Consider the following 26,713-nt stretch of genomic DNA (forward strand, 5'->3'; position numbering starts at 1 on the left):
TGTAATATTCTCTTGAAGAAAATGATGAAACTCAATTGAAAATTTAGTACACAAAATTTGTTTTATTAAATTTATAAAAGATTATTTTATGTCACTGTAAGAGAGTGACTGTCGGGATAATTGTTAAAATTCAATATTTTTATGGTAGGGAGAGAATGAATTTAGTGCTACTTTAAAGATATAATAAATAATAGCCAGAAAACTTAGCTTTTCTTTTGATGCACAATTTTCCTAATATTCTGATATCCAAATTGAAGTCACTTAATTTTCCTTTTTTGTTTTTTAGTTTTCTAGGGAACAGATGTTTACACTGATACAGATATTTTATATGAATCCTGACTTTATGTAAACTGAGATAGCTCTAGAAACTTCTATGAGAATTGCTGAATTCAGGACTAAGTTTTGTAATGTATTTATGTCATATCATATGTTTATAAATTTGAAATAATTTGGGAATAAATAAAATTTAAAAAAACAAAAAAATTCCTAGTAAAACAGGTCTGTTGCTTTAATATTAGAATGATTTATTTCAAGTAGGAATGGTGGGGGGTGTGTCTTTCTTACAGTTTTTAACCTTTTTCTATTTAAATTGGTTTGCCTGTTGCAATTTTAGAACACATCACTCTGCATCCTAATCCCACCTCCTCAACCTTTTTAAAGGTCTAGATGGACATTTTCCTATAAGGGACATTTAATGGGGCTTGATTACCATAAAGAAGGAATGGATAACACAAAATAGCTAATTTTAGTTGGATTCATAGTCCGATTTCTCCATCTAAGTAAATTACTATTACATGGTATCAAATGACTTCTGGCAAATTGGGGTTCTTGAAATATCATGTCTTTGGGATTCAGAGTCAACAAGGAAGCTAACCTGTAAGCCTGGCTGGAGCCTTCCTGAACTAAACTGGTTCTTTCTTGCTGTTTGGATGATACCAAGTAATTCAAAGCAGCGTTTCAGGGGAGTAGTTGAAGTATCCTGAGAGTAGAAAACTACCATACTTCTAGAAGTCTCATGAGTAATGGAGTTAAGGTACATAATAGCAAGAAGTACAATTTAAACTGGGCTACAATTAACTTTGTCTGTGGCTGTTTAGAAATGAAGTTCATTTCCTCTCCTCCTGCACTCTCCCTACCCTGACCAAGGAAATGGAATATCCTAAACAGTTTTTCTCTTTTGCTTTGGATCAGTTGTGCTGTAGGATGGGACCTGGGCTTCTGTGTTGAGGTAACTTCTATTGTGAGGAAAAAGAGGGAAAAGGCATGTGGCATGATTTTCTTTGTATTACTGGTACAGGGCCTATCCTTAATTTTGAACAACTGTCAACTGCCTGCTTTCTGGTTTACTTTTGATGAAGATTTGTTGGATTACTCATGGAAGGTGTGGATTTTGAACAGTATGACTACACTTCTCAGATTTGGGGGTTGCTGTTGTTTCTGTATTTTGGCTTTATTTTTTTTTTTTTTTTAAGGAGAGGAAGGGAAAGGGAAATGCCTGGGAGGGGAAAAAAATGTGGTGTGTGTGAAGGCTGATGTGCTCATATGATTGGATTGTGGTCTTCCTCACTCTGGTCTCTGAACTGAAACCAGCTCTGTTCATGGTAAACGCGTCTTGTACTTTGGCCAGATCTTCATTTGCCCTATTTACTTACATAACTTGCGCTGGTAAGCTGAAAATAGTGATCCTGTGCCCTCTGCCCTCCACACATTTGTGATAGAATGTTTGAGCATTGTTTTTGTTTGTTCTGAAAATCATATAAGCAGTTGTCACAAAGGGAGAATCTGTCTTATGTCATCTATGACATGGTTCCATAATTACTTAAGCAGTCCCCTTATCTTAATCCTGAACATTGAGCACAAGCAATCCTGTTTTGAGTCCATGAAAATTGAACAGTCGTCTTAAAAAATCATTTTGATGCTGATCTTACCTGGGTGAGAGGTGAGGAGAGAGGGGGAAGTAATAGGAAATTTTTTATGTTATTAGGTAAAATATCCTAGACATTTCTTTAAAATTCTTTAACATTTTTTTTTTTCAATTGTATTAAGGCTCACATATTCTGTGGTCATTGTGACTTAATTTTGTTTGACACACATTCAAGGTAGGGATTGGTGAAGGAATAAACTAGATGTAATAAACACTTAGAAATAAATCAGAAAACAAGCAACAATCAGGTCACAGATTAACAACTACTTTACTTTAATGTTCACATTGTCACATTAAGTTTTGTGTATAATTTAATAAGCTTAGGTTTTACCATGTAGACAGAAGAGTAATACTGTCCATTCGGAAATGAGATCTGAAAGACATTTACGTAGTCAAGTTTTCAGATTTTGTAAGCAGTTTGTCAATGATAAATATTAGGGACCTCCCTACTGTATAAAAGAGAAGGAGGTTCAAAACATTTATAGAGATTCAAAGTTGTTTATGCTCCATGTCCAAATTAATATAGTATATTGTGTACCTTTGACAGTGTCACTTATTATTTTTCTGTTTTTTTCTTCTATATTATAAAATTCTGTAGAGAGGTGACTCTTGCTGTCTCATGTCCTGACAGCTACTAAAACGGCTCTATATACTATCTGCGTAATAAAAGCACTTTGTTGTCTTTGAAGTCTTAAAGCTTTGGTCCTATTGTATAATCCTGGACTGTGTTATTTTTGACTTTGGGGGAGGGAAAGCAATACCGCCTGATTCATAGCTGTCATAAAAATATCCAAGATTCTCTTTGCATTTAATTTAGCAACAGGAAGAAGGGAACAGTTCACAGTTGTGCCATAAAATTATTACTTCTTGATATGTGTGGAATTTCTACCTGAATATTATATGCAGTTGATTAATTTATGAATTAATGTTTGTGAATTTCTTATTTTTTTCCCCTTCATGTTGTCACTATCCTTACTACCAAAGTAAAGAGGGAAAAAGAGAGAAAACTCAGCGAGTTTGTTGCTGTTTAGCAGTACAATTTGTAAAAGGAATACTTTTTAACTAGTTTTAAACTAGTGACTACTTTTTGAATCAGATACTGAGATGGCCAGGCTACATATAGGCTTCATTATTTTGTCTAGCTGACTGATGCTGAATTCAGTCCCACACCAGTGCACTCAGTTCTAAAAGCAAGGCTTTGTTTTATTCTGGATATTACCTGGTAACCAGTCAATTAAGAACATTAGTGGAACTCTGAAGGGAAAGCAGTTCCATAATCTCTTTGGAATCCCGTCGGGCAGATGTCAGTTGCTATACATTGTATACATTGGGGAGGAGAAGGCGTAATCAACCAATTAGGGCACTCTTTTTTAGTGCTTGAGAAACCAACAATAAAGTGCAGATCTTTATTCCAAAGAGCAGCCATGATTAATTGAAGCATAAAGAACCTAAAAAACAAAAACAACAACAAAAAACCCTAACTTTTACTGGCTATAATATTTCAAATAATAAGTGCCTGGCATGGTTGACTAAATAGAGATATTTAAATCAGCCACTTGATCTCTTTATTGTAATGATCAGAAGTTAGCATATAACAGACTTTATCAAAGGTTAAGAAATAAAAGGAGATGCATTTAGGATTGTGTTCAAGCCTGGCTCTGCCACTAGCAATTGTATGGCCTTAGGTTGGTCACTTCTTTCTAGACCTCAGTTTCCTCACCTATAAACAGAGGGGTTGAACTTAATGATCCTTAAATTACCATTTGTAGTTGTGTACAGTTTTATATTGTAAAATTGAAGATTTTTACAGTTTAATAACTGAAAGTAACACACGAATATCATATGAGTCTGGGTTTGGCAATATTTAATATTGAGTAGCTTGTAGAAGGGATATTAACCAGAAATCAATCAAATTTAGTCAGTTGAGTGAAGGCTGTGCTGCTAGACTGCATCTTTTCTTTTTGAGATAGGCCTAAAAATATTATGTTTAGGAAACAGTTGTTTAAACTTGGTCTCATGAAATAGTTATGTTTTCCATTTGTGGGCCTTGGGCCACTTCAGTTATGGGAGTTATTTAATGGAAACTGTGAACCCATTAGTGACCAAGAATTCAAGTTAGATGGTAGATATGTCACTTACGTATGCATGACTATCTTCCAAAAGCACGTGGATGCTCATGGAATGCAACTAAAATACATTTAAAGGTGTTACTGAGTTCATAGTAGTCTTTGGTTATTAACGTTTTTTGTTTTGCTTGTAGCATTCACTGGGGTGGGAATCAGGTAGGGGTCTTCAGCTGTTATCATGGAGAGAGGCCTCTGAAATATTTTGATCAAAGTAGAGCTGAATAATTATAAAAGGTTATGAAATACTGTTCTAGAGAAGTTCTCTAATTGTTCTGCTTTATATTCCTGCCATTAGTATGTTCCTTCTACCAAAGAACCTTAGATAAAAAAGGAATTTAATAGAGGAAATGGTGAGGAGGAGGATAGAGAGGAGTGAAGAGATCACTTACCCTATCCTAGATTGTCATTTCTACCAAGTAGCATTTTGGAGCTTCATCTCTGACACCTGAAACCATCTTTTTGCTCTTTGAGGCAGGGCTAGAAATGTGGGCAGATTACGCTATATCCTGCGCAATGCCCGGGGGCAGGAGGAGCTATATGACAAGAAGGGTATACCCAAGTGTTGTGTAACATAGATAGTATCACATAGCATGGTTCTTGTTAGGAAGGGGATACAGGTACTAAATACTCAAGTCTTTAAGCCACATGGTTTGACTGTATCCTACATTTTAGCCTCTGCTTTTGTTCCAGCTCCACAGACATATTCTGTGTACCAGGTAGATTGAAGGACACTTGATGCTGGACTTCATTTTTCCTTTTTGAGGTGGAGTTGGACGTTCTGTACGGCAAGCAGTTTTAACAGCCAGTTTTAAGTGAAAGGGCACATATTTCTGATTTTCTGACTTTAATTTGATGTCCCTTCTGAGAATTATTTCTAACCTAAATCCTTACAAGTAATCTTTTAAGTGAGTTTGTGATCTCCATTTTATGATTGAAAAAATTGAAGTTCAGAGAGATGGAACAGCTTCTGTAATGTCACTCAACTTATTGGGATTTAGAGGGTCAAGATAGGAACACACAGCCTCTGGCTTCTGGTTCAATGGCTTAGATTATTTACTGTGTAAGAGGGAAACAAACATGAGAAAGCATAAATGTTTTTGTCTTAGTATGCTTTGACAGAGGGTAGGCATTAAAATTTCTTGATTTCAATTTATGAGACTGGGTACAGAATTTAAAATGTGTGTTTTATCTTCATAATCTTCTGCAAAGATTTGGATTTCACACTTACTGGTTTCATATTGAAGGGTTCCTTATTGAAGGTGAAGGTCAAGATAGAATCATTGAGGGAACTTTTCCGAGCTGGCTTGTTTTCTTCCCTGATTCTGATTCACAAGTCTGTCATGGGACTTAAGCATGTGTATTCCCCAAGTGATTCAGATATACTGTTCTCTCCTCCCCCCCTCACCTTCACTCGGCTTTGGATGTACTGTGTATGTAAAGTTCAAAGCTGAGGCCATTCGTACAACAAGTATACATCAAGTGTCTACAGTGCACCATGTGCTATTTTAGGCTGTTGTGATACATCAGGGACTAAAAACAAAGCCTCCTAGCTTCATTCAGCTTGTTCTCCAAATATTTAGCAGACATCTTTGGACAGCCTTTTTATTACTTAATTTTGAAGACTAATAAATAAGAGGAAGACTCAAAGCCTTCAGTATAAGAGAAAATAGTGATTGGGCCTTCTGAGAAATAACAAAAGGTGTAATTCTTAGATCAGATATGAAATTTAAGTACATTCTTCATTAGGGTGTGAAAAACTCATCAGAATTTTTGTTAAATAAGTGAGTTGATGATAGGTCTGTATGCAGAAAGCTTAACTAGTGACTTTACTGATTGCTTTTTGGGGTTTGGACTCAGTAAGCAGTTTTAAGGGCAGGTTTTCATCAGTGTAGGAGTAGTATTCTATTTTATAAAATAATGGTTATAAATAAGGAAATCACTCAATTTTTTTTGAATTTCTGTGGTCTAATTTGATTTTTTTTAGTCTTATCGCTTTTATCTCTAAAGTTCTCAATCATATACAGCAATTTAACTTGTGGTACCTAGGGATTTCATAGTTTATCTTAACTTTTTTTAAGTTCATGTCAGTACAAGGAGCTAGTTCTCAAAAATCATCTTTACCTTGGTGTGAGTTCTGCAATTGTTTTATTCACTGGTTCTTTTAAAATGTGCCTCTTGTAACACATGCTTCTTTTAATCAATCTTTTTGCAAGGAAGGAGAATTTTAATTTACTGCCTTGAATTTTTTTCTGGGTTACTTAAAATTTTTCTGCTACCTTTTGGTCTGTTTTTCCACTTTTCTTTCCATTATATTATTCACTTAAAAAATTTTTTTTAACTGGCTTTGGCTGATTTACTTTGGACAACAACTATGCCTAGTTTTTTAGAGCTTAAAAAATTGCCATTAATCACTGGTATCATAACATCCTCTTAAGGCAAGTTATCTTGTTGCTCTGTCCTCTAAATGTAGCATCCAGAGTCAGAAGCCTTCTGGCAAGGGTAAAAATAGCCTTCCTGCTTGCTGGTTTGTTGTTAGCTTTACTGGCAGTAGGAAATCTTTTGAATTCCTTAATTGGGTCAGCTCCTTGCTAGTTTCTCTCTAGACATTCCCATCTGCCTGAAATTCTTAGATGCTTTTAAACCTTGCAACTTTACACTTGCCCTAAGTTGTAGTGAAAGCAGCCTTCCTCAGTCTATAGAAACATATTCCATTGACTTTACTTATCTTATAGATAAATGTTTTCTTTTGCCATTATTACAATTTGTTTTTCAACTATCCTATCAAAATTTAAAAATTCAGTTTGAGTTTTTGATGCAAAAGGAAGATCCTCCCTGGTTTTACTGAAAGGAAAAGTTTTAAATTGAATTTTCAAAAAGTTTTCACTTCCTAAAATCTTTCTGCTACTTCGTCAGTTTGGCTATGATAAAAGTAAGGAGTTAGGGTTTTTTTTTCTTCTTTCTCTCAGAAAAGAATTATATTCCTATTTCTAGCCAAGGACACTAGCAAACTCTCATTTCTCTGAAGCTGAAAGTTCCCCCGATTGCTACTCCCTTCTCCAGGGTTCCAGTTTGGGACTTGTTGGACAAAAGGAATCCTCCCTCTTCCTTTCTCTCACAAGTAGAAAATTGTTGGTTACCTCTGGTTTACAGTTGGGAGGGGAAGGAATCAATATTAATTGAGCACCTGCTGCATACTGGGGGCCTTTTCTTGGTATTCTGCAAAGATTGTCTCAGGAATGTCTTACAACCTCATTGTGAGGTAAATGGAAATATACGTTTTCTTGAGATTCAGCAAAGCCGAGTAATTTGGCCAAGGTCTCAAAATGAGATTGGTTTGATTTTCCTTTTTCACTGCATCTTCCATGGCAGAGAGACCCTCAGTTGTCAGCTTTGCTTCTTCGTTCATTCGTTCAACAGCTATTTATTGAACACCTTTCTCCTCTCCATGCTCTGAGATGTAAGATCCAAAACCTGTCCTCAAAGATCTTGTTGCCCTAGAGGAAGAGATAGTTTAAAATAAGTAATTTAAATACAGCGTAATAAGTGTAACAGTGCTGTATGGAGCACATAGGGCTGTCTGATCAGAGAGTGAGTGGCTTGGAGCAGAGAAGACTTCTCATAGGATGTGAGACCTAAAAGGGAAACTGCCTGGACAAAAGGGTGGATGTCTGGACAAAAGGGTGAGACATTGGAGGGCAGAGAGAGGAAGGCATTTCAGAAAGAGGAGTAACCTAAACATAGAAGTTATAAGCCAGTAGTTCTGAATGGCTGGAGTACCTAATGTGGGAAGGGAAATGGCAGTGTGGGAAAGGGCATGACTTCAAGGATTTTTATAAGCCCTGACTTTTAAACTAAAAGCCAAATCTGTTCCAGAGGGGTTTTGTTGTTGTTGTTTTAGCCTAATCTATGTGTGTGTGTTTAATGAATTTTGAATGGCTCTTTGAAAGGAGGCAAGATTCTCCAGTTGCTTTCAGTTCCGATCAGTTCCTCTGTGATTTTGCATGGAAGTGTCTTTATTGGAAGTTGGTTGGAACAGATGGGTCAGGGGGTAGAATAAGGTTACTGATTGTGATCTCGGGAGTTATTTTTAGGTCAATAGAATAAATTATTAGAAATTTTCTTTATCATTAAATTATAAAACATATTGAATAAATTTTATTTGTTCGTATTGATATGTGTTTTGCATTTGTATAAGTATAAAGTGGATATTCAAAACCAGTAAATTTATTACACATTTCTAGGGACAGTGTCTGGGTACCAACAGCGCCATCTTGCTGCAAGTCTTGGGTAGTGTTCGTAAAAACAGCAGATGTGTAGAAGCAGGCGGAGTACCTCCTTTAAAAAATTACTTATGGCAGTATAGCTTTGATTTACTTAGATGTGAACTAAGTAGGATTAGCAGAAACAGAGATAGGAGGAGCACCTGTAGTTAAACAACAAAACAAATGTATGTGTATGTGTGTTAGGAATTTTTAATGGTATTCACTGAAGACACCCCCACACATCCCCCCCACCACTGCTCCTTGCTTTGGAGTATCTAAGTTTTTATAGTGTGAGTCAGGCAATAAAAATTACCTTAGAATCATGTTACTGGTCCCTATATAGGACTACATGGCTATGTTTTGGACAGTTTTGCAGTTATTCCCTGTTATTGTTCTCTGACCAATACTTTGTCACCAACAATACTGGCTTGACTTTGAAAAAGAGAAAGACATAGAATGAATTTAATAGCATTGTAGATTATCTCCAGCTCACAAATGCCTAGCATAGACTTGCTTAGCTGGTGTATGGGTCTTCTCTAACCTGTAAAGTTTGGTTAGTATAGTTCCCCAGAGTCACACTGTATCAGTTGTCTATATTTGGCTAGGCTGAGTCATGTCACCAAATATAGCCTATGACTTCTGCATGATGTATGCCAAGCTTCTGGCTTCAAATGCCACAGCTGGCCTCCAGAGAGTACTACTTTTCCTGTCATAATGTCCCTTAAGATTAGGACTGCTGATCAGGCAGTATTTTTTACATTTAAAACACAATACCAAGAGCCTTCAAAGACTGAATTTTACCCACCAAATAAATTCACTTGCCTGAAATTCTAAAGCCTCCTTTTCCCTTAAGGAATTCAATTCTAAATGTGCCAAAACCTGAGTTATGTTTATAGATAGTTGAGTTAAAAAAAAAAGAACGAAATGAAACCACAGGAACTAGATTATATTCATATTCAGGTATCTCAGTGATTTTTATTTGACTATCCTTAATTCATTTGTGAAATGCCAGGATTTTAAATTCAGTAGAATGAACTCATTGAATGCTTACCTGGTGCCCAAACAGGAAACTCAAGATGCCTAGATTAAAAAAGCTCTAGTTCCTAAGTGGAAGGCAGGGGAAGGGGACTATTATGTAAAGTTAGCCAGTAGCTGAAATAAGAAGGTTGGCTGTTGCTATGTAGATAGACAAAAAATTTGGTGACATAATTTAAAAAGAGGTTTTCTTTTTGGGAAAGATGTTCTAGAAAAAGGTGAACCTGGGTGGGGGTGGGAGAGGGTTGGAGATTTGAAAATGCTTCAGAAAATTTGTTTCCACACAAAAACCTGCACATTGATGTTTATGGCAGCTTTATTCATAATTGCCAGAACTTGGAAGCAACCAAGATGACCTTCAGTAGGTAATGGATAAACTGTGGTACATCCAAACAATGGAATATTACTTAGTCCAAAAAAAAAAAAAAAAAAAAAAAGAGCTATCAAGCCATTAAAAGACCTGGAGGAGACTTAAGTGTGTATTACTAAGTGAAAGAAGCCAATTTGAAAAGTCTGCATACTGTATTATTCCAGCTATATGACATTTTGGAAAAGGCAAAACTATGGCGACGTTAAAAAGGTCAGGGGTTGGAGGGTGGGGAGCTATGAATAGGTTAAGCACAGAAAATTTTTAGGGCAGACAAACTACTCTGTATAGCATTATAATGGTGGATACATGCCATTACACATTTGTCCAAATTTATACACTACCAAGAATGAGCTCTAATGTAAACTATAGACTTTGGGTGATAATGATGTGTCATTGTAGATTCATAAGTTGTAACAAATATACCATTCTGGTGAGGGATGTTGATAATGGGGGAGACTGTGCATGTGTGGGGACAGAGAGTATATGGGAAATCTTGTACCTTCCTCTTAATTTTGCTGTGAACCTAAAACTGCTACAAAAAAAGTCTTAAAAAATATTTTTATTAATAATAAATACATATGAATAAAAATATAATATAAGTATATATTAGTAAATGCATATATAAGTATGTATATATAAAAACACACATATATCCCCTTCACTGAGAACATGGAATCAAAGCCACTGTCTCAGATGTGAGAGGGGATTGTCAGTAAGCTAGCAATGGAATAGAAAATGCAGAATGTCCATGTAAATTGGCATCCATAGAGCAGAGAAGATATTAGAACAGAAATAAAAGGAGTACAAGAAGAATGTGAAAGGCTTACAGAAGACTTTAAATTCCCATGGCACTTACAATGGTAGCTTTTGGAAGATTTCCAGAAAGGAAGTGATGCGTGTTATCCATAATAGATTATGGATGGCTTTTTAGGTATTTTAGTTGTAGAAAGAATTTACAGAGAAGTCGCCCAGACAGGTTAGGGAAGCATTATGAAAGTTAACAAAATTTTTCTTAATGTCATCGTTTATATTTTAAATTGAAGTGGAAAGAATTACTGATTATTTAACAAAATGTCACAAATGTATTTGCTACTCGAGAGACCAAAATTGATTCTAGTCTGAAAAGAATCGTATCACAAGGCCAGGTCAAAAAATTAAAAACAAGTATCAAATTCAGAGTTCAGTTATGAACTTTGCCAGTGATTCCTCAGTGTCACATTATGTCTTAGCTGAAAGCTAGAATTAATATATTCAGAAGGCTAAGGAGCAGAAAACATGTCAGAGGTTACCTAGCTTGAGGGGGAGTCCCTTCAGGAGATGTGGGATGAAGTCAACTCATAAGTGAGTTAAGGGTCATTTTTGTATCTGTCAAGTTGAAATATTCTTCTCTGTCTCTCCTTAAAAGTTACCCCAAAAGATGAGTTTCTGGTAAGGCAGAACTTCATTTGTTAAATTGGGCCAGCCAGTATGGTAATTTGTCTCTTGGATTCTCATTGTTAACTATCCTTCCTTGGCATCAAATAAGAGGCATAGGGTTCATATAAAACAGATATGGTTTCAGTACAATGTTACCATGAAAAGAATTAAAATATATCCTTAGAAATAGTAAAACATTTCCTCTTAACCCTTAACTTCAATTAATATAATTAAATATTTTTGTTTCTGTATTGACATACATTGACTTTTTAAAATGTTTTATGATAAATGAAAGTGGTATATGTCACAGATCTTGTCAGTTCATTTAATAGAGGGTTTTACAGCTATAAAATGAATATATTTTCCATTACAGAAAATTGGCTGCTACTTTGAGTTAAGTGATTCAGAAACAGTACTCTCCCCCTCCTCCCAAGTTTTTAACAGTTAAGATCATGTTCTTGTTCCTAGCATCTCAAGTCTGTCCTTTTTTAAAAATATACTTGTGACAAGTCATAAGGTCCAGGCTCTAGTTAAAGCATTTTAGATGGACTTACTAGATTTGGATACTTGGCTGTGTACATTAGCATTAAAGAATGAAACCAATTTTTAGGAAGAAATTGAAACATCAAAGTTAATTTTTATCTTCTCTCCCATCTCCATCTCTATTCCCACTCCCTAAATAGGAATAAGATGAAATTTGTGTGGTAAAATTAATAACTTAATTAAAAAAATCATTTTACTTGGTTTTAAATTATAGGAAGATTATGAATTTCAGATTATATTTCATATTAGACTCCAAGTTTTGGATATGGATTAATTAGAGCTGCTGGCAATAGAGAACAGTTTTCTCCTTTCATGGCATAAGTTATTTCTGTGGAGACTATTTAAAAGAGGCAGGATTTTAAAACACTGAAGACCTAAGGGTCCTTTATAAAGAGTTGTTCATATGTGGCTATTGTATTGATAGGACCACATGTTAGCTCTGGATCTCAGAGTGTTCAGTGGAACTAGATATAGTCCTTGTCTGTATCTTAGAAGGCTTGCCCCAGTCTTAAGTAAGAGAGAACCTCTGCTTTTCTGCTTTTTGATAGCCTTTCAGAGTTATGGTTCTGTGGGGTTGGAGTTCGGACTGCTGTTTCCTAGAGGAATATTTGTAGCTCTGAGTCAATTTTAAATGATCACACTATTCCTGATTTATAGAGTGCTGAACTATAGTAGAGAATTAACAGCCAAGTTCCCCTATTCATTCCTTCAGTGATTAAGACTTGTTGAGGGTTATCCACCATTCTTCTGAAGGTGGGTGCAGATGGGCATGTGGGGTATGGAGACTTAAAAATGTTGCCATATTAATTTATATTTTATCACTTATAGTGTAGAATGAGGTACATGGTATGCACTCTGTAAGGATTTGTGGTCTAGATACCTCAACTTATATGTAGAAACTCTTCCACTACAGAAATGCAGTTCCTTAAACAGAGAAATTCCAGTGCCATTTCCCCAATTCATATGTGTCTATCAATTTGGAAAACAGCTCGTCCAACAAAAAATTTAGCACCTTCACTAATTCTCTTCTGAGGGATATCTTGAGTGCCCATTATAGGTCAAAACTAGATTTTGAACCATTTCAAAATTCAAAGGAAAGTAACCCAACATTTATTGAGTGCCTACTGTGCTTTGGGTACTGTGCTTTTGACAGTTTCAGTCATGTGTTAAGTATAGTGAAAAATGTTCTTCTTTACCTTCTGTACATATTCCCCAAAACCTGAATTTAAACTCATCAGTGTGTCTGTACATGTTGAGTCACTTAGGAAAATATTATAGCTAATTACATACTTTTAAAAAGTAACAACTATGCAAATGAAAAAATTTTTCACATTTATGAAGCAAAAAAATGTGAAGATTGTTATTATGAGTTGATATTAGAATATAATGGTATAAAGAAAATTACTTCGGATGGGGATTTGGAAATTAGAATGACCTAGTAGTTAAATATGAGAGATATTTTATTTTCCCAATTTAAAATTTTCCCTTTTTGAATATTGGTGAACATGCTGATTGATATGTTCTCTGGTTCGTTGTGTTCATTAGCATGACAAAATTTTATGCCATAGTACAGCTTTTTAAGTATATTACCTGTTAAAAGCAGTCAATTCAGCTCTGTTGAATAAATTTAAACCATCTATGAAAAAAATTGATTTAGTAACGGCCTTCTTTTACCTTCAGGTCGTCTAAACTATTCATATCCAGGATCCGATAGCTCTCTGCTTATTAATGGTAAGTGATAATTGATTTACCCTAGCGAAGTGCACAACACTGGGATAAGTTAGTAGTAGGTGAGAAAATATAAAATGGTTGTAGTTCAACAAATGGAGAAATTACATTAGTTTGTTCTGTAATGATAATTGCAAGTTGCTATTATTCGTAAGTTATTTTAAGAATAATTCTTTTCCCTCAAAATTATGGCAGAAACTTTTTAAAAAAAATTGAGAGCCAACTGATTCCGTCCTGAAATTGGTAACAATGAGAATAAATAAGAATCATTGACTGGCTTTATCTAACATTAGCTTCTATAGAACGACCTTTGAAATGTCAACATAAAAGTCATTTCTGTGTAGCTGGAAAAATGTTTCCAGAAGAAGGGGAGGACAGTCAGAGATCTAAAACCAGAAAAAGGCAGCCTAAGACCAAAGTGCTTGACATTGCAAAAGACAAGGTCATTCACTGTTTGTTGTCTAACGAGAATAAGAATAATGAAGTTTTATTGGCCTTTACAGTGTCTGTGGTAGATTCTCCTTATCTGTACTAAATATTACTTATGTGCTATTGCATTCTCTTTTTACATGCATATGCTGAAGCAAGCTAAATTTCATATGGAAGGGGAGTACCCCTACTTACAGAAGGAATTTAAAGAATTTTAAAGTTTCTATTTTTTAGTATCAGAGTTTAAAACAACTGAGTATAATATAGAGGTCTTGTTTACTTCTGTTCTACTCATTTACTATTGAATATAGATTTGAAATTTGTGTGTGTTGATAATGCTTTCTATTAGCCAAAGCTCATTTTAAATCACACAACCTCTAAGAAACATTCTTGACTAAATAGCTGTATTCTCATCATTCCCAAAACAGACAAAAAAACAAAAGTAGAAAGCCTTTTACTTTTTGTCTGTGGTATGTTGTAAATGGGGAATTAAAAATTAATTTTATGACCAGATCTCCTTCTGGTTAGTGTTCGAAATCAGTGTGCTGTAGAACTTAATGATGGTTGAGCCAGGAAAAGTCAGAAGGAGATTTGATTTATGAGAGCTGCTAGCTCTATCAGATTTTCAGGAGACTATACGGTTTATAAAAACCTCACTTATTCATCAGACTTTTGTCTTTTCATGCTACAGAGCCAGAAATAATGCCATGATATAATATTCCAGTATAAATGTGTGAAGGCCAAAAACTAAACTCAGTGGTAATAGTGGCATCAGGATAAGGAGGACTAAGGAATACCGTGTAGCAGGATTTACCTTTGCCTGTGGAGATAATTCCAGAGTCAGGTCTGAGTGCTGGAAATTGAACTGAGATTTGGGATACTTCTGCAATTTCCTCATGAAGTTGTTCAGTTGATTCAGTTGCCCCTGGGCCTATCTTTGTTGAGGTGAGAAAAATAAAATCTCTCGAGTGGGTTTTCCTTAAAGCTACATTCACTTAATTGGGGGGGGGGAAGTTTACTATTATGAGATTGCCTTTTCTTTTTCTCCATTAATATCTTTTATAAATAGATTTTTTTTTCTTGACCGGTAAGGGGATCGCTACCCTTGGCACGGTGTCGTCTGCACCACGCTCAGCCAGTGAGCACACCGGCCATCCCTATACAGGATCCGAACCCGTGGCCTTGGTGCTCCCAGGGCCGCAATCTCCCAAGTGAGCCACGGGCCAGCCCAGATCATTTTTTTAATGACTCTTACTTGGCAAAGAAAAAATCAAGGTAGCTTCTCCCCAGAATATTTGTTTTGAAATTCTATAAATACTAGAAGAGGACTAGATGGTTTTTACTGTTGTATACATGGAAATTTTGTTTATTATAAAGGTATACTGGCTGAGGTTAACATTGTCTCAAACTGAAAGATATGAATATGGAGATACTTCAAAAAGTTAATGGAAAGATTGATATTATCTTTTATTTATATTTTTCTATGAACTGTTTGAAGTACTCTTGCATTCAGAAAGAACAAAAAGAGATGTAAAAGAGGGGAAACTTGTTGGCTGCTCAAGCAAGACCCAGGAGTGTGGGGTTATGACTGTCATAGTCACAAGTCTAGTATTCAGCATCTCATGTCCCCAAAACTTGATTTTGTCAGATTTGATCAAATGTTAGTTTTTAATAGCCAGCCAACTAGAACCAGATGCCAATTTATTCATTTATAATAAAAAATAAAACTTCTAGGTAGACTGGAGGCTGGAGTTGACTGATAGACCCATTCTCTCTCCAGTAGCAAACTACAGATTTTAAGAGAAGATTGCTTAAAAATCATGAAATTAAAGCTAGGTTGGGGAGGATGCATGTTGAGACAATTCCTTAGTCACCTTGATTTAGGCGTGGGTATTGCCCATTCTCAGTCTTATTGATGAAACATCTTCTAGAGTGGATCGCTTCTATAATAAATTAATCTCATTCATGTATTGATTTTTAGTAGCCTTGTTTTTACTTTAGCTTTACTTTAAAACTGAACATAAACACCTAATACATTATGTCAGTTTATAATTGTTTATTAAATATTGTCATTGTTTAAGACTTACTTTGTTCCAACTATAACTTTCAGAGCCTTTTCTTCTAAATATCTCTTGAGTTGAAAGCCATTTCTTGCTTTGTTTGGATAAAAATATGGAAAAGCTGTTTATTCTCTTTCTCATGAACATTTTAACATGAACATTTGAATTTTGTTTATGATTTTTATTGTATAACTTGTTTTAAAATTTTCAGGCAATCTCAAAGCTTTTTGGAATTAAGTGGAGTTTAAATCCTAAATAAATAAAAAAAGTCAGAGTTGTCTACCAAATTTTGGAATAACACTGGAATTTGCCTGTACAAAGATAAAAGGGGATTACTCACTCATCAATCAAATTACTTTTAATTAATATTATTATTTTGCCATGCTCAGTCACGAATTTTCATACTATGCAGTGAGCTTTGTATACCACTCAAGACTTTTGAAAGACTATGCCAGTATAATTTAACAATTAATGATTACTAACTATAATAAGAGTGTTGTAGTGCACATCCTGTTATTAGTTGTAGAGATTTTTTTGAGGGGCAACCTTGGGTGAAATTCTTGGATTGTAAATGTAGTAAAAAACCAAACTTGCTAGCTACTTTTTGGGTGCCATATTAGCTAGGGCTGCCATAATAAGTACCACAGACTATGTGGTTTAAACAGAAATTTATTTCCTCACCGTTCCAGAGGCTAGAAGTCTGAGGTCAAGGTGTCCTCAGGGTTGATTTCTTCTGAGGCCTCTCTCCTTGGTTTGTTGATTTCTTCTGAGGCCTCTCTCCTTGGCTGTGTCTTCACATGGTATTTCCTTGGAACATGTCTGTATTCTAATCTCTTCTTATAAAAACACCAGTCATATTGGATTAGGGTCCACCCCAGTGACCTCATTTAACCCTAATTACCTCTTTAAAGACTTAACTCCAAATACAGTCACATTCTGAGGTATTGGAGGTTAGGACTTCAACCTGTGAATTGAGGCATAGTGGGGGCAGAGCACAATTCAACCCATAAAGATGACTTTTACTAGTAAGTTTCATGTAATAGAAATATAGTTAGAATATCGATTTTATGGTTATGAAAAGCAAACCTGAAACATAGTTTCTCAGCTAAGTGAGAGGGAGTGCTAAACAGAGTGCTAAACATACCTCAAATTCCTCTGGTGGATCTTGGTTTAGCTCTGAGATATACATTGGATTAAAAGATTAATTTTCCAGGCGAGGCCTGGGCGGAACTTCCGGCGCAGGCCGTCCGTCTCTGTGAGCGACCTGTGAGGCTCAGGTTCCCAAGCCCTGAGCCAGACGAGCTGGTGAAGATTGACGGGGTGGGACTTTCGGCCTAGGCCACCGGGTCTCTGTGAGCGACCTGAGAGGCCCCGGGTTCCCAAGCCCCGAGCCAGATGAGCTGGTGAACGCAGGAAGGGTGTGACTTCTGGCACAGACCATCTCTCTCCATGAGCGACGTGTGAGGCACGGGTTCCCAAGCCCTGAGCCTGACAATCCAGTGAAGGCAGGTGGGGCGGGACTTCTGGCCCAGGCTGTCTGTCTCATGAACAACTTGAGAGGCTCTAGACTCCGATATCACCTGACCAGCCGGTGAAGGCACGTGGGGTGGGACTTCCAGTCCAGGCTAGTTTCTGCTGTCCAGAAGCAGCAGACCCTTCAGGATCCAAGCCATACATCAGGGTGGAATGAGTGAACTGTGATACCCCCAGCCATGATGACAAAGCACCAAAGGAAAGAAACCAGAAATATGGAAAATCAAGGAAGTACATCGCCACCAAAGGAAATTAATACCTTACAAGTGCTAGATCCTATAGAACAGGAAGTCTTTGAAATGATAGACAAGGAATTTAGAGTAATGATTCTAAGGAAACTCAATGAGATACAAGAAAACTCAGTGAAGGAGGGGGGGGGAGGGAGAAGGGAGGGAGGTTTTGGTGATGGGAAGCAATAATCAGCCACAATGTATATTGACAAAATAAAATTAAAAAAAAAAAAAAAGAAAAAGAAAACTCAGTGAAACAGCACAATGAAATGAGAAAAAACATACAGGATCTGAAAGAAGAAATGTACAAAGAAATCAATGCCTTAAAAAATAATGTAGCTGAGCTTGTGGAGCTGAAGGATTCATTCAATGAAATAAAAAATACAACAGAGAGTTTAAGCAGAAGACTTGAACAAGCAGAAGAGAGAATTTCTGATCTTGAAGACAGGCTGTTTGAATTATCACAGGCAGACCAGAAAAAAGAAAAAAATCAAAAAATTGAAGAAAATTTGAGAGACAACTGACAACCTTAAGTGCTCAAATATCTGAATCATGGATATTTCAGAAGGGGAGGAAAAAGGAAATGACATTGAAAACATACTCAATGAGATAATAGCAGTAAACTTCCCAGGTATAGAGAAAGTAACAGATCCCCAGATTCAGGAAGCCCAAAGATCACTAAACACATTCAGCCCCAAAAGGTCTTCTCCAAGACATGTGACAATCAAACTGACAAAAAGACAAAGAGAGAATCTTAAAAGCTGCTGGAGAGAAGCGGCAAGTCACTTATAAGGGAGCCCCATCAGAATAACATCAGACTTTTCATCAGAAACTCTAAAAGCCAGAAAAGAATGAGATGATATATTCAAAACACCAAAGGATAAAAAATTGCCAGCCAAGAATACTTTACCCAGCAAGGCTATCCTTCCAAAATGAAGGACAAATAGTATATTTCTCAAACAAAAACTGTGGGAGTTCACTATCATATGACCAGCCCTACAAGAAATTCTCAAGGAAGTACTGAGTTTGATATTACAAAAATAACCGTCACTACCGTGAACACGCAATAAAGAACAATACCTACCAGCAAAACAAAAATGCTAAACAAAAGAGAAAAAATACTTTATCTGTCACCCCAAGAAACCAACAAATGCAGAAGACAAACAGAAAATTTGAAAGACAGGAACAAAAGATACTTAAGACATCTAAACAAATATCAGTATAATGCTAGGAATAAATCAACACCTTTCAATAATAATTCTGAATGTAAAGGGACTAAATTCCCCATTCAAAAGATACAGACTGACGGACTGGATTAAAAAGATGGACCCAACAATATACTGTCTCCAAGAGACTCACTTGACTTGTAAAGACACACATAGACTAAGAGTGAAAGGATGGAAAAAGATATATCATGCAAGTAGAAATGAAAAATGAGCTGGAGTAGCTATTCTTATATCAGATAAAATAGACTTTAAAGCAAAAACCCTTAAAAAAGATAAAGATGGCCTTATTTAATGATAAAAGGATCTATCCATCAAGAAGACATAACAATCATAAATATATATGCACCTAATGTCAGAGCAGCCAGATTTACAAAGCAAACACTATTAGATCTAGAGAAAGAAATAGACACTAACACCATAGTAGTGGGGGATCTGAACACCCCACTCTCATCATTGGACAGATCATCTAGGCAAAAAATCAACAGAGAAACACAAGATCTAAACAATACTTTAGACCAATTTGATTTGGCAGATATCTACAGAACATTCTACCCAACAACCTAAGAATATTCATTCTTCTCATCAGCACGTGGAACATTCTCCAGGATAGACCACCTGTTAGGTCACAAAGCAAGTCTTAACAAATTTTAAAAAATTGTAATTATTCCATGTATTTTTTCTGATCACAATGAATTAAAATTAGGAACCAATAATAAATGAAACTCTGAAAACTATACAAACTAATGGAAATTAAACAATATTCTACTTAATGACATGCGGGTCCAAGAAAAAATTAAACAGGAAATCAGAAAATTTCTTGAAACTAATGAAAATAATGAAACATCATACCAAAACCTGTGGGATACTGTAAAAGCAGTTTTAAGAGGGAAATTTATTGCATTAAATGCTTACTTCAGAAGAATGGAAAGATGGCAAATAAATAACCTAACACTTTACCTTAAAGATCTAGAAAAACAAGAACAATCCAATCCTAAAGTTAGTAGATGGAAAGAAATAATTAAGATCAGAGCAGAACTAAATGAAATAGAAACATGAAAAACAATACAAAAGATCAATGAATCAAAGAGTTGGTTCTTTGAAAAGATTAATAAATTCGTCAAACGTTTAGCAAGACTAACTAAGAAAAGAAGAGAGAAGACCCAAGTAACAAAAATTAGAAATAAAAAAGGTGAAATTACAACTGATACCTCAGAAATACAAGAAATCATATACACAACTATATGCCAACAAATTTGAAAATCTGGAGGAAATGGATAAATTTCTGAATGCATACAAGCTACCAAAACTGAGGCAAGAAGATATAGAAAATCTGAACAGACCAATAACAATAAAAGAGATTGAAGCTGTTATCAGAAGGCTCCCAACAAAGAAAAGCCCAGGACCAGACAGGTTCACTGCAGAGTTCTACCAAATCTTCAAAGAGGAACTGATACCAATTCTCTACAAACTGTTCCAAAAGATTGAAACAGAGGCCATTCTCCCAAACTCATTCTATGAGGGAAACATCACCCTGATACCAAAACCAGACAAAGATACATCAAAAATAGAAAACTACAGGCCAATATCCTTGGTGAATATAGATGAAAAAGTCCTCAATAAAATACTAGCTAACAGAATACAGCAACACATACAGAAATTATACACCATGATCAAGTGGGATTCATCGCAGGGATACAGGTTGGTTCATCATACGCAAGTCAATAAATGTGATACACCATGTTAATAAAAGCAAAGACAAAAGCCCCATGATCATCTCTATTGATGCTGAAAAAGCATTTTACAAAATTCAATATCCTTTCATGATAAAGACTTTCTACAAGTTAGGCATAGATGGAAAGTATCTCAACATAATTAAAGCCATATACAATAAGCCCACTGCCAATATCATCCTGAACAGACTAGGATGGAACTAGACAAACAGGAACTAGAGAAGGATGCCCACTCTCACCATTCCTATTCAACATAGTGTTGAAAGTACTAGCCAGAGCAATCAGAGAAGAGAAGGAAATAAAGGGCTTACAGATTGGAAAGGATGAAGTCAAGCTGTCCCTCTTTGCAGATGATATGATCCTATATATTGAACAGCCTAAAGGTTCTATAAAAAAAACTCCTAGAGTTGATAAACAATTTCAGCAAAGTTGCAGGGTACAAAATCAACACACACAAATCAGTAGCATTTCTGTACTCCACCAGTGAACGTGCAGAAAAAGAAATCAAGAAAGCTAGCCCATTTACAGTAGCCATACACACACAAAAAATATTTAGGAATAAAGCTGACCAAGGATGTGAAAAATCTCTATGGAGAGAACTACAAATCACTGTTGAGAGAAATGAAAGAGGACATAAGAAGATGGAAAGATATCCCATGCTCTTGGATTGGAAGAATTAACATTGTGAAAATGTGTATATTACCCAAAGTGATCTACAAATTCAATGCAAGCCCCATCAAAATTCCAATGACACTTTTCTCAGAAATGGAAAAAGCTATCCAGACATTTGTATGGAACAACAAAAGACCACGCATGGCCAAAGCAATCCTGAGCAAAAAAACTAAAGCTGGTGGCATAACACTACCTGATTTTAAACTATATTACAAAGCTATAATAACCAAAACAGCATGGTACTGGCATAAAAACAGACACATGGATCAGTGGAACAGAATAGAGAACCCAGAAGTTAACACATATGCCTATAGCCATCTGATCTTTGACAAAGGCAGCAAGTCTACATACTGGGGAAGTGACTGCCTTTTCAACAAATGGTGCTGGGAAAACTGGATAATCATATGTAGGTGAATGAAACTAGACCTGTATCTTTCACCGTATACCAAAATTAATTAAAGAATTAAATATACTTCTGAAACAAAACTCCTTAAAGAAAACACGGGAAAAACTCCAGGAAGTAGGAGTGGGTACAGAATTCATAAATAGGACCCAAACAGCATAGGCAGATAAAGGTAAAATAAACAAATGGGATTATATCAAACTAAAAAGCTTCTGCATAGCAAAAGAAACAATCAACAGAGCACAAAAACAACCAACAGAGTGGGAGAAAATATTTGCCAAATATATACATCTGACAAAGGATTAATATCCAGAATATACAAGGAACTCAAACAACTTTACAACAAAAAAACAAATAACCCAATTAAAAAATGAGCAAAGGAGCTGAACAGACATTTCTCAAAGGAAGATATATGATTGGCCAGCAGACACCTGAAAAAGTGCTCAGCATCACTCAACATCTGGGAAATGCATATCAAAACCACACTGAGATACCATCTTACTCCAGTTAGGATGGCTAACATCCAAAAGACTGAGAAAGATAAGCGCTGGAGAGGTTGTGGAGAAAAAGCATCCACTGTTGGTGGGGCTGCAAAATATTGCAGCCTTTATGGAAAGTGATATGGAGGTTCCTCAAACAATTACAGATAGATCTACCATATGACCCAGCGATCCCACTGCTGGGAATATTCCCAGAGGAATGGAAATCATCGTGCCGAAGGGATACCTGTACTCCAGTGTTTATTGCAGCTCTGTATACAATAGCCAAGAGCTGGAACCAGCCCAAATGTCCATCCTCTGATGAGTGGATAAGGAAACTGTGGTATGTCTACACAATGGAATACTACTCTGCTATGAAAAAGAACAAAATACTACCATTCGCAACAACATGGGTGGACTTAAGTGAAACAAGTCAGGCACAGAAAGAGAAATATAACATTCTCACTTATTTGTGGGAGCTAAAAATAAATAAATACACAAACAAATAAAGGGTGGGGGGAAGAAGACAGAATAACCACAAAAATTCCTTGAACTATTTAAGCCAAGTGCACAGATATGATGGGGGGGAGGAGAGAGGAGGGGGTAAAGGGGCATGAAAATCAAGTACAATGTATGTTGAGAAGTAAAATAAAATTAAATTAAATGTTTAAAAAGATTAATTTTCCTTTTACCAGCTTGAAGCTCTATTTTCCTTAAGAAGACTAGTATACAAGCACCACCACCTCTGTATAAAAGTGATTGTGCATTGTATTTTTTTTTTCCAGCCTCCCATTCTACTGTTGTAGCCCTTATGATTAACTGCTTCATAAATGATCTTTATGGCAGGGGAAAGTTCTATGAGGTAGAACAACAACAACAAAATGTTAGGTTTTAACAGACTCATGTATGTATTTACTTTCCTCTGAGGATGCCTGTTCTACTTCAAAGCATCAACTAAATATTTGCTTGTCCCAGAGGAGGAGGTTCGTAAGAAATCTTTTAAAGGTTAGCATGGAAAAACATTTCTCATAGTTTTTTGGAGTGAAAGGAGGAAGATTGTTTGCTTGAGGAGGGGAGAGATGCAGAAATCTATGAAAAAGGAGGGTATAATTTACCTAAGAGAAATGTAGATTATAGTCACTTGCTGAAAATGTATATGATATGGTTCTAGTTGCTACAATAAGGGAGCGTGTTGAAAGATCCCTTTGCAAAAAAGATAGTATGAAAACCTATTGTAAATTCTAAAGTGCGATACAGTTGTTAGCCTTAGAATAGTAATGAAAAGCCAAGAGTAATTATTGAAGATCAGACTAAGAAGAAAAAAAAAGTACATACACACACACACACACACACACACACACACATGCACGCACGCACGCACACACACACACTTGTATATGAATTTACTTTTGATAAAAGGGAGGAAATTATTTATTGTGACTGTCAGACCATTATATATATATGATATCTTTTGTTATTCTCTTACTTGCTCCCTATTTTTATAAATAAGGAAACCAAGGGTTGGGGTATACAGAAACTGTATTCTCTGCCATTCTCTAAATGATATGTGTCTTCACAAATGATAGTGTCATATCTTTATCATGTCAACATTCTTTGAATGTTGTTGTACCAATAAATTAATATAAACACAAGCCAATGTGGCCTAGGAAATTCTAACTATTAAGCATGTATGTAAATTAATTTGGTGACACTGAGCCTGTTAAATTAGGGGCTGATTTATAAAATCCTTTAAAATGATTCTTTACATTTTTGTATGCATTGGTCTTTGGAATGGTTATGTCTGCCTTTTGGTTCTACCATCTTTATTCTTTTATTCACAGATTAATTCCTTTTAGCTTTGAGCTTTTGGTTTATATTTTCTTAACTGATTTACTAATTTGACTAATTCCCCCACTTTTTTTTCTTTTTACTTCTACTGGAAAAATCAGTTATTTGATAATATCTCATCTCAGCCACTCCCCCTTTTTTCCCAAATAGAACTGCTATCTGTCTTCTCACAATGGGGCCAGTGAGAGGTGAAAGTAGATGGAAAGCCTAAGGTAGGCCAGAGTGAGTGGAATAGGATCAGTTCTTTCACTGCCTACTAAAACCTAGTAATATTTTATCTTTCATGGCCTAAAGTCCTGTTCTTTATGGAACTGATTAGATACTCACAAGTAGCAACGGATGCTTTTCTTCAATATATCATTTGTTTGTTTTTAATGTAAGTACCAAGAAGAAAACCAAAACATTTTCATTAACAAATACAGCAAGACAGTGTACACAATAATAAATTCAAATAGTACAGAAAGGGGTAAAACAAGAAGTGAAAGCTTTCTTTCTTTTCTCATCCCAGTTTGTCTCTCTAAAGATTCTTATGGTTTCTAGAATAAAGACTTATGCATATTCCCACATATCTATTTATATTTTCTTTATTTTTAAATTTACACAATAAGGATCATACAATATGCACTTAGATACCCCATTCAAACTACATCATAGAGAGCTGCAGATGTTAAGACATGAATATGTACCACATTTTTAAATAGCTGCATACTAGATATTTCTTTCTATAAATGTGTCACTATTATGGATACTTTGTTTCTTTTTGGCTGTTATAAATGTTGCAACAAATGAGAAAAAGATGCTTTTTAAGCAATAAATAATATTTCATTTTTATAATGAAATGTGTGCATAGAAAGAGAGAAAAAAAAAGTCCTGACAAGTCTTTTTATACCTTCTTTGCAAGTCTAGCATCATAGATTAATGGAATATTTTACTAGAAAGAATTTGATAATGAATATAGGACTAATAACAAGGAAAGCATTTGTGTAAGCAATCCTGTAAAGGCATTTTGGAAATAAAGTATTTAACAAGAGATCTGGTACAGGCACTGTTGATCAGCTATTACTCCATGAATATGAATAATCAATCAATAAATAAAAAAATGAAAACTATAATTAAAAAAAATAAATCTAATAACATGTATCCAGAAGTAATAAAAATGTATGGCCATAATGTTTCAAGCCCATTTTAACATCATTTTGAATCCTGTTAGTCCTGAACATTAAATTATTGAGGACTTTATAAATCAAAACTAATAAATAAAAGTAGAAAAACATATAAATAGTATTCATTTTAATGCTGGATACTGGGAGATTTTTACTCAGTGATAATAGCATATTTTAAAAATCTTTTAACAGTCTATTCTTTGGTAATTAACGGAAAATTCTGAGCAGAATTTATTTTGGTTGACTTAGCTGTAACTTTTCCAAAATGTAAATTTCTTCTAAGTAATTAAGGCTATTTTTTAAATTTGCCACTTCCTTAGATATTTGAGAAACATCAAATAACAAGTAACACTTGATAGTCATGAGACTGGAAATCTGTCTGACATTTTCCTCAGGAAGGCAGCAAGGATCTGTGTTACCATGATATCATCATAATGTTTACGCCAAGTACTCATATAATTTGAAATAGGTGAGAAAGAGGTGCTTAGGATGTCTTTTATATATAAAGTGGCACCATTTAGCCTCCTGTTAATATCTGAGTTCTGTGTACATAGATACGTTCACTTTGTGGAAAATTCATTGGACTTATGGTTTGTTTACTTTTCTGTGTGTTCATGTGTCAAAATTTACACCAAAAATAACATATAAGCTATTATAATAAGTGGAAATCAAGAATTTACACATTCTCATTTTGCATGATCTAAAATATCATTGTTTCTATGCTTTGGTATTAATTTACATTAATTTCTATATTTGATTGGGCAGTTTTTATAGTTGTAAACATTGTATACCTGTAGGCTATTTTGCTTTAATATGGGAAAATGTCTACATAGTTTTCCGAATTTAACCAAACTTATGGGGTACTTAAGCAAAGTCTGAAAGTACATATTTGAAGATTTTGAGGATATTTGATTTTAGCTTTTGATCTACAGTTTTTACTGTTCCTGAAACTGTATTTATTTTTGAAATAATGGAAACTTTGAGAGTTTTCATGTTAATTTTGTAGCTTTTAAAAGCCTATTCTTTTCTAATCTATTTTCTCAGAATTCTAAGCAGCATCAATTAATTTAAGATTGACAGAACCAAGATTTTCAAATCATTAATTTGTTTCCCCAAATTCTTTTGTCTTTGAAGCAGTTATATGAATAGAAGGTTCTTAAAGAAGCATGTTTTTGTAATACCATTTGTCTTTCTAACTTTTGCCTGATTGACTGTCAGAAAATACTTCCCCTTCCCCCTAAACTTATGACCTATTAAAGTGACAACCTAACTGTTTGAGGGACATTTTATGTTGTTTAAATCCATTTGATTAAGTATTTTGGTGAAATCCAATGCTATCTGGTAATGGTAGAAATATATTTTGGCATGAGATATAGTTTCATTTTGGAAAGTACTCACATCCTAAATAAGTATAACTTCTGAATTATACTTATTTAGCATTTATCTAGAAGGCTAAGAATAAAAATCTTGACCGGTTTGTATACAGTGACTTCTTAAAGGTGCTACACCTTATAACTCAAAAACCTATCCAAGCTT

The 26,713-nt window shown here is 35.2% G+C and overlaps 1 protein-coding gene across 1 annotated transcript in view; it reads left to right on the top strand.

Moving 5' to 3' along the window:
• Positions 1 to 26,713, top strand: part of CPEB4 (cytoplasmic polyadenylation element binding protein 4) — a 70,627-nt gene that overhangs the window by 26,792 nt on the left and 17,122 nt on the right. Inside the window, exon 3 of the mRNA XM_063084473.1 lies at positions 13,357 to 13,407. Coding sequence (XP_062940543.1) covers positions 13,357 to 13,407 — 51 coding nt within the window. The remainder of the gene's footprint in view (positions 1 to 13,356; positions 13,408 to 26,713) is intronic.

Source organism: Cynocephalus volans, chromosome 2 (genome assembly GCF_027409185.1).
Source record: "Cynocephalus volans isolate mCynVol1 chromosome 2, mCynVol1.pri, whole genome shotgun sequence".
NCBI classification, from domain to species: domain Eukaryota; kingdom Metazoa; phylum Chordata; class Mammalia; order Dermoptera; family Cynocephalidae; genus Cynocephalus; species Cynocephalus volans.